The sequence below is a fragment of the Gopherus flavomarginatus genome, chromosome 2, assembly GCF_025201925.1.
Source record: "Gopherus flavomarginatus isolate rGopFla2 chromosome 2, rGopFla2.mat.asm, whole genome shotgun sequence".
In the NCBI taxonomy this organism is placed as follows: Eukaryota; Metazoa; Chordata; order Testudines; family Testudinidae; genus Gopherus; species Gopherus flavomarginatus.
Genome location: NC_066618.1, coordinates 126291139 through 126304884, shown reverse-complemented (window position 1 = coordinate 126304884; position 13746 = coordinate 126291139). Strand labels below are relative to the sequence as shown.

General features: G+C 46.0%; 1 protein-coding gene across 1 annotated transcript in view; it reads left to right on the top strand.

The window, feature by feature from the left end:
• Positions 1-4959: 4959 nt before the first annotated feature.
• The window catches only part of NDUFS6 (NADH:ubiquinone oxidoreductase subunit S6), a 30948-nt gene continuing 22161 nt past the window's right edge, over positions 4960-13746 (top strand). Inside the window, exon 1 of the mRNA XM_050938283.1 lies at positions 4960-5145. Coding sequence (XP_050794240.1) covers positions 5005-5145 — 141 coding nt within the window. The 5' untranslated portion in view covers positions 4960-5004. The remainder of the gene's footprint in view (positions 5146-13746) is intronic.

Genomic DNA, 13746 nt, shown 5'->3' with positions numbered 1-13746 from the left:
ATCTATTAATGGAGATTCTCTATGACCTAGTAAGGAGGAGAGAATGGAAGATGATAAAATATGGGTAAGATCTGATGAGAAACAGTCAAAGAAAAAAAAAAGTCCCATTCAATTACATCATGTACTGGCAGACTGCAAAAAAGTGACAAGTTTTTAAAATGCTTACATACAAATGCTAGAAGATGGGTGAACTAGAATGCCTCGTATTAAATGAGCATATTGATATAATAGGCTTAACAGAAACTTGGTGGAATGAGGATAATCAATGGGACACAATACCACCAGGGTACAAAATATTATCAAAGGACAGAACAGGTCACAGGAGAGTGGCTCTATATATGAAAGAAAGCGTAGAATCAAATCAAGTAAAAATCTTAAATGAACCAAACTATACCATAGAATCTCAATGGATAGTAATTCCAAGCTCTAATAATCAGAATATAGTAGTAGAGATATATTACCGACCACCTGACGAGGATGGTGATAGTGACTGAAATGCTCACGAAGATTAGAAAGGCTATAAAAATAAAAAATTCAATAATATTGGGGAATTTCATCTATCCCCATATTGACTGGGTACATGTCACCTCAGGACAGGATGCAGAGATAAAGTTTCTTGACACCTTAAATGACTGCTTCTTGGAGCAGTTAGTCCTGGAACCTATAAAAAGAGAGACAATTCTTGATTTAGTCTTAAGTGGAGCACAGAATCTGGTCCAAGAGGTGAATATTGCTGGACTGCTTGGTAATAGTGACCATAATATAATTAAATTTAACATCCCTGTGGCAGGGAAAACACTACAGCAGCCCAACACTGTAGCATTTAATTTCAGAAAGTGGGACTACACAAAAATAAAGAAGTTAGTTAAACAGAAATTAAAAGGTCCGGTGCCAAAAGTGAAACCCTTAAAAGTGGCATGGAAACTTTTAAAAGACACCGTAATAGACATTCAACTTAAATGTATATCTCAAATTAAAAAACATAGTAAGAGAACAAAAAAGTGCCACCGTGGCTAAACAACAAAGTAAAAGAAGCAATGAGAGGCAAAAAGGCTTCCTTTAAAAAGTGGAAGTTAAATACTAGTAAGGAAAATAGAAAGGCACATAACTCTAGCAAATGAAGTGTAAAAATATAATTAGGAAGTCCAAAAAGGAATTTGAAGAACAGCTAGCCAAAGACTCAAAAACTAAGAGGTAATTTTTTTTAAGTACATCAGAAACAGGAAGCCTGCTATACAACTAGTGAGGCCACTGGATGATCAAGATGCTAAAGGAGCACTCAAGAACAATAAGGCCATGGTGGAGAAACTAAACCAATTCTTTGCATCAGTCTTCATGGCTGAGGGAGATTCCTGAGCCACTCTTTTTAGGTGACAAATCTGAGGAACTGTCCCAGATGGAGATGTCATTAGACAAGGTTTTAGTTTATCAATGTGTTCCAAAGAGTAATAAATCACCAGGACCAGATGGTATTCACCCAAGAGTTCTGAAGGAACTCAAATGTAAAAACGCAGGACTAGTAAATGTCATCTAAATCAGCTTCTGTACCAAATGAGTAGAGGATAACTAACTTGAGGCCAATTTTTTAAAAGGCCTCCAGAGGTGATCCCAGCAATTACAGGTCGGTAAGCTTGACTTCAGTACCGGGCAAACTGGCTGAAACTATAGTAAAAAACATAAATGAACACAATTTGTTGGGGAAGAGTCAACATGATTTTTGTAAAGGGAAATCGTGCCTCACCACTCTACTAGAATTGTTTGACAGGGTCAACCAGCATGTGGACAAGGGGGAATCCAGCAGATTGGGCAACAAAATGGCAAATGAAATTTAATGTAGATAAATGTAAAGTAATGCACATTTGGAAAAATAACCCCAATTATACATACAATATGATGGGGGCTAATTTAGATACAACTGATCGGGAAAAAGATCTTGGAGTCGTTGTGGATTGTTCTCTGAAGGCATCCACGCAGTGTGCAGCAACAGTCAAAAAGAAAAACAAACCAGGATGTTAGGAATCATTAAAAAGCGGCTAGAGAATAAGATGGAGAATATCTTATTTCCCTTATATAAATCCATGGTACGCCCACATCTTGAATACTGCGTAGAGACGTAGTCTCATCTCAAAAAAGATATACTGGCATTAGAAAAGGCTCAGAGAAGGGCAACTAAAATGATTAGGGGTTTGGAACAGGTCCCATATGAGGAGAAATTAAAGAGGCTGGAACTTTTCAGCTTGGAAAAGAGGTGACTAAGGGGGGATATGATAGAGGTATATAAAATCATGAGTCAGGGGGAGAAAGTGAATAAGGAAAAGTTATTTACTTGTTCCCGTAAATACTCACCAGCAACCACACATCACTGAACAAAAACACTAACCCAGGAACCTACCCTTGGCAAGAAAGCCCAATGCCAACTCTGTCCACATATCTATTCAAGTGACATCATCATAGGACCTAATCATATCAGCCATACCATCAGGGGCTCATTCACCTGCACACCTACCAATCTGATATATGCCATCATGTGCTAGCAATGCCCCTCTGCCATGTACATTGGCCAAACTGGACAATCTCAATGCAAAAGAATTAATGGACAAGTCTGACATCAGGAATAACAACACTCAAAAACCAGTAGGAGGACACTTTAACCTTTCTGGTCATTCAATGACAGACCTGCAGGCGGCAATTTTGCAACAGAAAAGCTTCAAAAACAGACTTTAAGGAGAAACTGCTGAGCTGGAATCGATATGCAAACTAGATACAATCACCTTAGGTTTCAATAGGGACTGGGAATGGCTGAGCCATTACAAACATTGAATCTATCTCCCCTTGTAAGTATTCTCACACTTCTTAACAAACTATCTGTACTGGGCTATCTTGATTATCACTTCAAAAGTTTTTTTTTTCCCCTTACTTAATTGGCCTCTTAGAGTTGGTAGAGCAACTCTCACCTTTCCATGCTCTCTGTATGTGTATATATATACCTCCTGAATATATGTTCCATTCCATGTATCCGAAAAAGTGGGCTGTAGCCCACGAAAGCTTATGCTCAAATAAATTTGTTAGTCTCTAGGGTGCCACAAGTACTCCTGTTCTTTTTGCGGATACAGACTAACATGGCTGCTACTCTGAAATATATAATTAAATACTGATTTTTAGAAAAACAAACCCACTATTGGATATTAATGGTGAGCAACTGACATCTTTGGTGGGTGAAAATCAGCATACTCATAGGTTAACTTGGCTGGCAATAGTAGTAAACTAAGACCTTGTCCATGCACAAAAGTTTTACTGCTCTAACAATATCAGTTCTAGTTAAAGTAGTAGAATGCTGCTCCACCCCAATGCACATCTATATTGGTAAAGATGTCTTTACACTAGAGGTTACACCAGGATAAATGTATCAGTAAAAAAGTAAGTCAAACCTCTGACAGTTATGCTAATACTGTGTGTATAAAAGTTATAGGCATTGACAAAAATCACATAAAGTAAAACACTATGTTTATATCTGCTGAATTTTTTTAATTAGGCTTTTGATTGATAGCAGTTTTTATCTAGTAAGAAATTGTTGCACAATTATCACTGTTATTGCAGTACTACAGGGTGTACCATTTGAAATTACTACATTTTTTTATCTTGATTCTGAACTGTAACGAGCATTAAATACCTTACAACTTTACAGACAGTGAAAACTTAGCTCCACTCCCTTACGTGGTGGAAAATTTATATTCATTTACCAATATTTTAGTGATTACCTCCACATTTGTTAGAGAAAGTAGGAAAACACCATCACTTGAGGGTTTTTTCCTATTTTATTACTGAGCATCTTATATGAAATCTGTTACAGTTTGAAATATCATACCAAAATGAAGTAAAAATACATGGAACTCAAAGCAAATTTAACACAAGTTTTATTGTTGGGAGTGTAGTTACTATAAATGAGTCATTTACACTACTTTTTCTGATTAGGGGCCATAGCTGTTACAGGAACAGCTCAATCCACCAGATAGTGAGATATCCACAGCTCAGTAGCCATTCACGTGTACCCTGGTACTATATGCAATCTTTACAGTGATCACCGTTTCATAGGAAGAATTAGTTTAGTGTCTTCCGAGGGCCATTTTCAGAGCACAGATGTCTTACTTGCATTAAAACACTGAAATTATGCCTGTCGTTGCTTGTGTCTGGGATGAGTTTTACAGTACACAAATAACCGTCCACGTCTGCGAACAATAAAACAGTCCTTACAGCGCCTTCTGATTGCACCTTTTGTTTTCATCCCCACAGCGCTCTGGCCGACTGGAAGCTGGCTGTTTGCAAGCAGCGGCTCACCTACCAGGCCGCGCTGTTTGGCGGCCAACGCTGGCGCGGTCGGCAGGACGTGTCCGAAGCCCAGGGACGAGAAGGGCCCGCGCGGGGCCGCGCCGTGCCGGAGGTAACGCAGTGGGCTGGCGGCAGCCGCCAACAGGCTCTTCACGAGCAGCGCCGCCATGTTGTCTCACCTGCGGCACAAGAGACGAGTCAGGGGCCTGTGGCCCCGCGGCCCAGGCAGGGCCCTAGCGACCCCACCCCGCCGGCTGCCGGCGCAGCCACCAACGGAGCCCGCTGGCGGGTAACGGCCCAAGCAGGCACAGGGCCGCCCGCGCACGGCAAAGGGGGGGGGTGAGGGAGCCCCCTGACCCCGGCGCTGTCATGCGCCAGACACAGCCCGGCTCGTGCGAGCCGGCCCAGGCCCCCCAGCGGCGCCACCCCCCGTCCGAGCCACCGACCTTCGCGCGCCAACGGCGAAGCAGCTGCAGCGGGGACCGAGAAGCGCGGCTGGGCCTCGGCGGGGTCACGTGAAGAGCGGGGCGCTGCGCCGCCCACAGCAGGGCCCACGCGAGGAGGGGGCGGGTCTCGTGCTGCGCTGTCACGTGCTCCACTGCGCCTCCTCCGGGGGCAAAGCGCGGTGCGCGTGTGCAGTCGCAGCACTAGGTTGCTCGATCACGTGGTTGAGTCAAAATGGCAGCGCCCTGCTCGACCTTCCGCGGACTGTTGTTGCTAAGGCGCCTCGCTCCAGTTCGCGTGGCGGCCGCACCCCCCCGGAGAGGCTACGGCGTGCGCGTGTCCGAGAGCGGCGAGAGCGTGACGCACACGGGACAGGTAACGTTGCCGGGCTGGGGCTGCTGGGGCTGCCCCCGAGCTGAGTCGCCCTGGGTGGGGCCGGTCAGTGGCCCCGAGTTACGCGTTTCCAGCCGCGGCACAGAAGCCAGCGGGTTTCCCGGGACTAGGAGCTGTTTGCCGACTCCTGCGCCGCTCGCCTATCTGGATTTCCTGTGTCTTTAATTCGGGTGCGGCCCGTGGTACGGGGTGTCACTCCGCTGCCCCTTCAGCCCCCTTTAACCCGGTGTGTTGTGGTAGCCAGAGCCCCCAGTCAGAGCAGGGCGCTGCTGCGCTTGTGCACAGTACAAATATGTGATGAGGTTTTCTTTGCTGGAGTGTTCAGATCGGTTTTGCACACTAGCCATTCCCCATTGCTATAATACTTGCACCTGCGCTAAGATTAGACTTTTGTCAATGGAGCTGTGGGCTGTCCTCTTTAGTAGGCCCTTCAATTGGCGTGTCTAATTCACTAGCTGCGGGCATGTTTAAATTTATTGATACATCAGCACTGTTGCAATCAATGCAGCGAGTGGTGATTTAGCGGGTCTGGTGAAGACACACTAAATCAAGCCATTTGTGTACTGCACCTCCCTGAGGGCTTGTCTACACTTACCGGGGGATCAATGCATCGGTGATAGATTGAGCAGATCTAGTGAAGATCCCATTGACTTCTGTACTCCTCCTGAAGAAGAAGCGCAAGGGGAGTCGATAGGAGAGTGTCTCCAATCCACATAGGTAGATCTAAATATGTTGACTTTAGCTTTGTTATTCACATAGCTGAATTTCCATAATTTAGGTCAGTCTCTTCCCATAGTGTAGACATGACCTGGACAGGAGATGCTCTCCCGTCGACAGCGCGGTGTTGTCATGTAACAGAAGTTGCGTAAGTTAGATCAATTTACCGTGGTAGCGTAGATCAGCCCTGAGATTGCACTTTAACTGCCATGCTCTTTACAGCCCCTCACAGTATTTCCCCTCCCCAGAAATACCCTCATGGGTCCCCTTCATATCTCTTCCTTACTTTCTCTACAGGCCCTTAGTAGTAATTCAGCTGTGGATTGGTGACTGAGACTACAGCCTTCACAGTATGTCTCTCCTTCTCTGTATGGTTTCCCTCTAACTCTAGTAATTGCCTCCTGTCTCTGGTTCAGTAGCTGAGGAGTCTCACAGAATTCAAGATAACTACTGCAAATGTTTGGTTTGTATGTGGACATATCCGTAGGCGTGGCTGAGTGGGCTTCTATGTGAGGATTATGTGATGAGAGTGCAGTCGCACAGGACAATCCCCAGCTGGATTGTTTGCTAAGGACCTGGGGGGCAAATTTTGGGGAGAATGGATGGATGGGGACACTTCTGGAGAGAGTAGAATACTGTGTGGGGGTGAGCAGAATGGGGGATGACTGGGGCTGGATTAACCTTTTGTGGGCCTGGCACCAAACATATTCATAGGCCCCCATGTAGTCGTTATGGGCCCCTTCTGAATGTAGACCTGGTACCATTGGCCCTATAGTAAACCCAGTACAGCTGGGATGGGAATGAAAACATTTATTCAAAAGCAAAATAAGATATTTGAAGCCACACTTGATTGATATCTCCACTCAACCTGTAGAGAACAAACTGTGCTAATATCAATATACCCAGAATATGCTTGAATTTGGTTTATTTATGTGGGAGAGGGTTGTTAGGTTTTTTCTTTTTTGTTAAAACACTCAGTGCCTGCTTGGGGCCTGAACACACATGCTTAATTAGCACATTTCTGAGCCATATTAAGCCCAGTTAGTGGAATTGCACCTGCATTTCCCCCCCTCCTCCATCCAAAATTATGTTTTAAAAATATATATTTTGGAAACTGTATTTTCTGCTTTGGTACAAAAATATTTACAAAACTTTTTTTAAATGTTAGTTTCTTTAGGCTGTTTCTCCCTTTGCCTCACCATCACTCATGACTTCAGGTGAAGAAACATTAAAGTTACTGGGGTGGAGAGTGGGGAGGAAAATTGCTGTTGCCCATCTTTTGCAGGAAGACAGGGCCACTGATGAGAGAGACACGCTTTACCACCAAGGCAACCACAATCCAGGCTCAAGCCTCTCCCCCAACATTCACACCTGCCCCCCCCCCCCCATCCATCCTGCTGTTTCCCTCCACACATAAAACTAAATCCCACCTTCACACAGGGGCTCTCCTCAATCTTCCTGCTACTCCAAGTATACTCCTGGAGTAATTCTGCACCACTGCCCAGGCAGAATTTGCACAGAAATTAATGTTGTGTGTGCAGAATTTCCTTTTCTCCCATAGATATAAGCTGCTGGTGGTCATGAAGGGCTTCTGGACTATACACTATGGGGGGCAGAAGGAGAGAGGAGAAGCATGGGGGTTCTTGATAGCACGCGAGGAACTGGAGCTGCCTGAAGAAAAGAGGTGGCATGCAGGAAATTCCACACAAGCCTGGGACCCAGTATCAGGCTGTTTCTTCCTCTGGATCCCCTGGGCTCTGGAGGGTGGAGGTGCAAGTGTCTGGGTGCAGGGGGGACGGTGGTAGTTGGCTCTGGGTGGGAGGGGGTGCCTGGTCTGGGAAGGCCCCGCAGCTGGGCTCTGGGTGAGGAGGGGGTGTGGGTATCTGGGCTGTGGGTGTGGGGGGCACAGCTGGACTTTTGAGGGATGGGGGGCATGTGAGTGTCTGGGCAGGGGGAGCTCTGCAGCTGGGCTGTGAGGGAGTAGGGGATGTGGGTGTCTGGGATAGGGGGCACCTCATAGCTGGGCTGTGGAGGAAAGTGGGGTATGAGTGTCTGGGCTGGGAGGGCCTGTAGCTGGGCTCTGTGGGTGCTAGGGCAGAGAAACAAGGATTTTTTTTGTCTGTATTGTTAGACATAATAATTGAAAAGGAACTTGGAAATAATAATTGAAACTGGTGTAATTATATAATGTTGTTTTGAAAAAATATGTGGAATTTTGCAGAATTTTAAAATATTGTACACAGAATGTTTAATTTTTTAGTGGAGAATTCCCCCAGGAGTATAACTGCCCACCTGCCCATCCCTACTTTCACCCCAGGGCTGTCGCCTTCCTCCTTCCCTCCTACAGTCCCCCCCACCTTCAACCCAGACTCTCCTTTCTGTCCTCCTTCACAGCCCGCTTCTCCTAACACCCCCCCCCCCCCATCACTGTCAGCTCCACCATTGGACCCGGACTTGTCCCTTCCCCCCAAATCGTGCTCTACCACCTCCCCTCCCTGGAGTGCAGAGAGAAGTTTCTGGGCATTCCCACTGGCTGGGGGCATGGCAGCCAGAATTGCCCAGTGCTGCTATCATATAATCATAAATATCAGGGTTGGAAGAGACCTCAGGAGGTCATCTAGTCCAACCCCCTGCTCAAAGCAGGACCAATCCCCAACTAAATCATCTCAGCCAGGGCTTTGTCAAGCCTGACCTTAAAAACCTCTAAGGAAGGAGATTCCACCACCTCCCTAAGTAACCCATTCCAGTGCTTCACCACCCTCCTAGTGAAAAAGTTTTTCTCTAATATCCAACCTAAACCTCCCCCACTGCAACTTGAGACCATTACTCCTTGTTCTGTCATCTGCTCCCACTGAGAACAATCTACATCCATCCTCCTTTCAGGTGGTTGAAAGCAGCTATCAAGTCCCCCCCTCATTCTTCTCTTCTGCAGACTAAACAATCCCAGTTCCCTCAGCCTCTCCTCATAAGTCATGTGCTCCAGCCCTCTCATCATTGTTGTAGCCCTGCACTGGACTCTCCAATTTTTCCGCATCCTTCTTGTAGTATGGGGCCCAAAACTGGACACAGTACTCCAGATGAGGCCTCGCCAATGTCAAATAGAGGGGAACGATTATGTCCTTTGATCTTCTGTCAATACCCTTACTTATACAGCCCAAAATGCCATTAGCCTTCTTGGCAACAAGGGCACGCTGTTGACTCATATCCAGCTTCTTGTCCACTGTAACCCCTAGGTCCTTTTCTGCAGAACTGTTGCCTAGCCATTCGGTCCCTAGTCTGTAGCAATGCATGGGATTCTTCCAGCCTAAGTGTGAGATTCTGTACTTGTTCAACCTCATCAGGTTTCCTTTCATAGAATCGGAAGGGACCTTCAGGAGGTTATCTAGTCCAACCCCCTGCTCAATGCAGGACCAATCCCCAGACAGATTTTTACCCCAGTTCCCTAAATGGCCCCCTCAAGGATTGAACTCACAACCCTGGGTTTAGCAGGCCAATGCTCAAACCACTGAGCTATCCCTCCCCTCAATTTGATCCAATCCTCTAATTTGTTAGGTCCCTCTGTATACTATCCCTATCCTCTAGCATATCTACCACTCCTCCCAGTTTAGTGTCATCTGCAAACTTGCTGAAAGTGTAGTCTATCCCATCCTCCAGAACCCAGGACTGACCCTTGGGCCACTTCGCTTGATACCAGCTGCCAACTAGACATGGGGCCACTGATCATTGAGCCCAACAATCTAGTCGGCTTTCTATCCATCTTATAGTCCATTCATCCAGCCCATACTTCTTTAACTTGCTGTCAAGAATGCTGTGGGACACCATATCAAAAGCTTTGCTAAAGCAAAGGAATAACATGTCCACTGCTTTCCCCCCATATACAGAGCCATTTATCTCCTCATAGAAGGCAGTTAGGTTAGTCAGGCATGACTTGCCCTTGGTGAATTCATGCTGACTGTTCCTGATCACTTCCCTCTCCTCAAAGTGCTTCAAAATTGGTTCCTTGAGGACCTGCTCCATGATTTTTCCAGGGACTGAGGTGAGGCTGACTGGCCTGTAGTTCCCCGAATCCTCCTCCTTCCCTTTTTTAGAGATAGGCACTACATTAGCTTTACACTGCTCCTGGGGGCCACAAATAACACTGATGGCACAGATCCAAGGGCCATGATGGAATGCAGCAGTGTGTGAACTACAGCTCCCAGCATACCCCACAATACTGAGTCCCTGTTGTGCCTGTGTGCTGTGCTCCCTGGACTGCTGAGCATTTTCAGTGGGTGCTGGGAAGTTGCTGACTCTTCACATTGCCAGACTGTGGTTAGGGCCTGTCAAGTTTCCTCCCCGACTCTGAACTTTAGGGTACAGATTTGGGGACCTGCATGGACACTTCTAAGCTTAATTACTAGCTTAGATCTGGTAACTCTGCCACCATCCAGAAGTTTCAGTGTCTGGAACCCTTCCTGTCCCCCCAAAACCTTCCCCTCCCTGGGCAGCCTTGAGAGGCTTTTTCACCAAGTTCCTGGTGAACACTGATCCAACCCCTTGGATCTTAACACAAGGAGAATTTAACCATCCCCCCCGTCCTTTCCCCCACCAATTCCTGGTGAGTCCAGATCCAATCCCCTTGGATCTTAAAGCAAGGAAAAATCAATCAGGTTCTTAAAAAGAAAGCTTTTAATCAAAAGAAAGAAAGGTAAAAATCATCTCTGTAAAATCAGGATGGAAAATACTTTACAGGGTAATCAGATTCATATAACCCAGAGGAACCCCATCTAGCCTTAGGTTCAAAGTTACAGCAAACAGAGGTAAAATCCTCTCAGCAAAAAGGAACATTTACAAGTTGAGAAAACAAAAATAAGACTAACACGCCTTGCCTGGCTGTTTCTTACAAGTTTGAAACATGAGAGACTGATTCAGAAAGATTTAGAGAGCCTGGATTGACGTCTGGTCCCACTTAGTCCCAAGAGCGAACAACTCCCAAAACAAAGAGCACAAATAAAGATTTCCCTCCACCAAGATTTGAAAGTATCTTGTCCCCCCATTGGCCTCTGGTCAGGTGTCAGCCAGGTTTACTGAGCTTCTTAACCCTTTACAGGTAAAAGAGACATCAACCCTTAACTATCTGTTTATGACAGGGCCGGATTAACCTTTTGTGGGTACCTAAGTAGTCATTATTGGCCCCTTCAAAGTATGGGCCCGGCACGATGGCACCATTGTAAACCCAGTGCTGGGGATGGCTGTAGGGCAGAGAGGAGATTCTCCACTGGCCAACACAAGAGAGTCACTGACTAAGAGAGTTGTCTGCTCTGACAGGAAATCTCAGAGACCAGTCCCTGGTTTGAAGACTTTATAATAAAAATTAATCTTAAAGTCTACGACAAACTGGTAACATTGCATAGATTTAAATGAAAACTGAATTTGAAGGGGAAAAGCAAGGCTAAAATTGGCAGTGTGATCACAAGCATCATACAGACTTAACCTTTGTGCCACTTTTTCTCTCTGCTCTCTGTGTAGGAGGAGACGTCGTAATGGGAGATTTAGTTTTCATCCCTGCTCAGACTGTAGTCAATTTGACAATGGGTGTTCTGGGGGCAGACAGCAGTATCACAGCTGCTTGTTACCTCCAGAGTCCCTTCTGCCAGAATGATTGGTAAGAGCTGAGGCTTGTGCTTAGTGTTTCCATTTCCTTCCCCTCACTGTAGCAGCCAGAAAGAGAGGCAGAATTGAGTGCTTTGGTTGTCCCTCAAAATGTACTTGCAAAGCAAAATTTATCTAGTATCTCGAGATGATGATACAGTGAGATAGATACAATACAGGTACTTTTGTAGGGCAGAGTAAAGAATTGGAGAGTATTAACTATAGAAACAACTAGTTAATTTTAAAATAGGAGTTGATTATTTGGGGAATGTCATAGTCATAGAGTTTAAGGCCAGAAGGGACCATTAGATCATCTAGTTTGACCTCCTTTGCATTGTAGGCCACCAACACCATCCAGCACACTAAACCCAAGAACCAAAATTAGACCAAAGTATTACATCTCACAGGAGACTAAGCTATTATGTGCCAGAGGCAGAGAATAGGAAGGACCAAGGCATACCAGGACCTGAGGCCTCCAGAATAGTAGGGAAATGATGATCTGATAATCTTGACAAATGACCCATACAGTGTGCTGGGAGAGAAGCTGAGCCCTAGTTAGGGGGCGGGGCTTCTCTGATTAGGGGTCCTATAAAGGTAGCCAGCCAGTCAGGCAGCGGCACAGGAGCCAGCACACAGAGCTGTAAACGGGAGTTTGGGTGGGAGTTTGCAAGGGGAATTTGGGGGAAGACTCAGAGAGGCAGGAGAGGAACAGACAGGCTAGTGAAGGGAATGTGTGGTGTTCTGTCAGTGTTTTGGTACTTCTTGCGGATTTGTTTTGCTGTGAGTAGTGGTGTTTTGGTTTGGTTTGTGTTTCCCAGACTTACAGGATTTATGTGGGAAAGCTATGACAGATACAGAGGCAGCAGTGGTAGTGACCCAAGCAGTGGAAGACACAAAGAAGATGACTGGACGTGGAAGCTGCGGCATATACGTGATCTTGGAGGGGGAACCTAAGAAGAGTTTTGTCTGCATGAAGTGCTGCCTGATGGAAGAAACGATCCAAGGATTGGAGATGCAGCTGGAAACTGGTTGAGTTTAGAAGGGGGGTTGAGCAGATGATGGAGCAAAGACATGAGACGGCTGATGGGAAAAGCTCAGCCTTGCAGATGGAAGCATCACCAAAGAACTCTGACAGGAAACTGCTGGATGAGGAAGGTGGACAGTGGAGGCATGTGACTAAGAGAACCAGGCAGAGGAAAAGACGGGCCAGTGAAGGAGAGAGAGAGAGCTCAGGAACAGGTTTGTGGAGTTGGAAAATGAAGAAGAGGCACAGCAGGTGGTCACTGAAGGTGAGAGGGCAAGGGAGAAGAGCAGCTAGTCCTATAGTAAGAGGGGAAGAGTCAATGGAGATAACAACACCAAATATGAGTCCCAGAAGGATACAGAATGTGTTGCAGAGGATTACAAGGGAGAATAGGAATCAAGAGGACTTGTAGCCAGAGGGAGCAGAGGATAGACCGGAGAATCGCACCGTCACCAGGAAAAGGCAGGTCTACATGATTGGGGGCTCCTTACTGAGAAGAATAGACGGGCCTGTAACTAGAGCTGATCCAGAGAACAGAAGGGTGTGCTGTCTGCCAGGTGCTAAGATATGGGATGTGGAACTGAAGAGGATCCTAATGGGAGCAGGAAAGAATCCACTGACTGTCCTTCATGTGGGAACAAATGATACGGCTAGATTCTCGCTGTAACATATCAAGAGAGACTATGCCAGACTGGGGAGGACACTTAAGGAAGTCGAGGCCCAGGTGATCTTCAGTGGGATTCTGTCTGTTCCTAGAGAAGGGCAACAATGGTTTGACAAAATTATGATGATCAACAGATGGCTCAGGCAGTAGTGCTATAAGGAGGGTTTTGGGATGTATGGCCACCGGGAAGCATTCATGGACAGAGGACTGTTCTCTTGGGATGGACTTCACCTGAGTAAGGGGAAAAATAGACTTCTAGGATGGAGGCTGGTACAACTGATTAAGAGAGCTTTAAACTAGGAATTGTGGGGAGATGGTTGGGAGATGTCCAGGTAATCTCCACGCTGGAATTTAACATTGAGAGGGAAGAAAACAAAGTAAGAAAAGATACAGCTGTGCGTAGGAGAATGGACATAAAGAGGAAGTGTAAATACCAGTCTAATAGGTGATACTGGTGGTAGAATGTCTGGGCCTAATTGGGTAAAGAATGTGAGGGAAGCCAAACAGCAAAAATCAAGATGTTTGTACACCAATGCGAGCAGTCTAG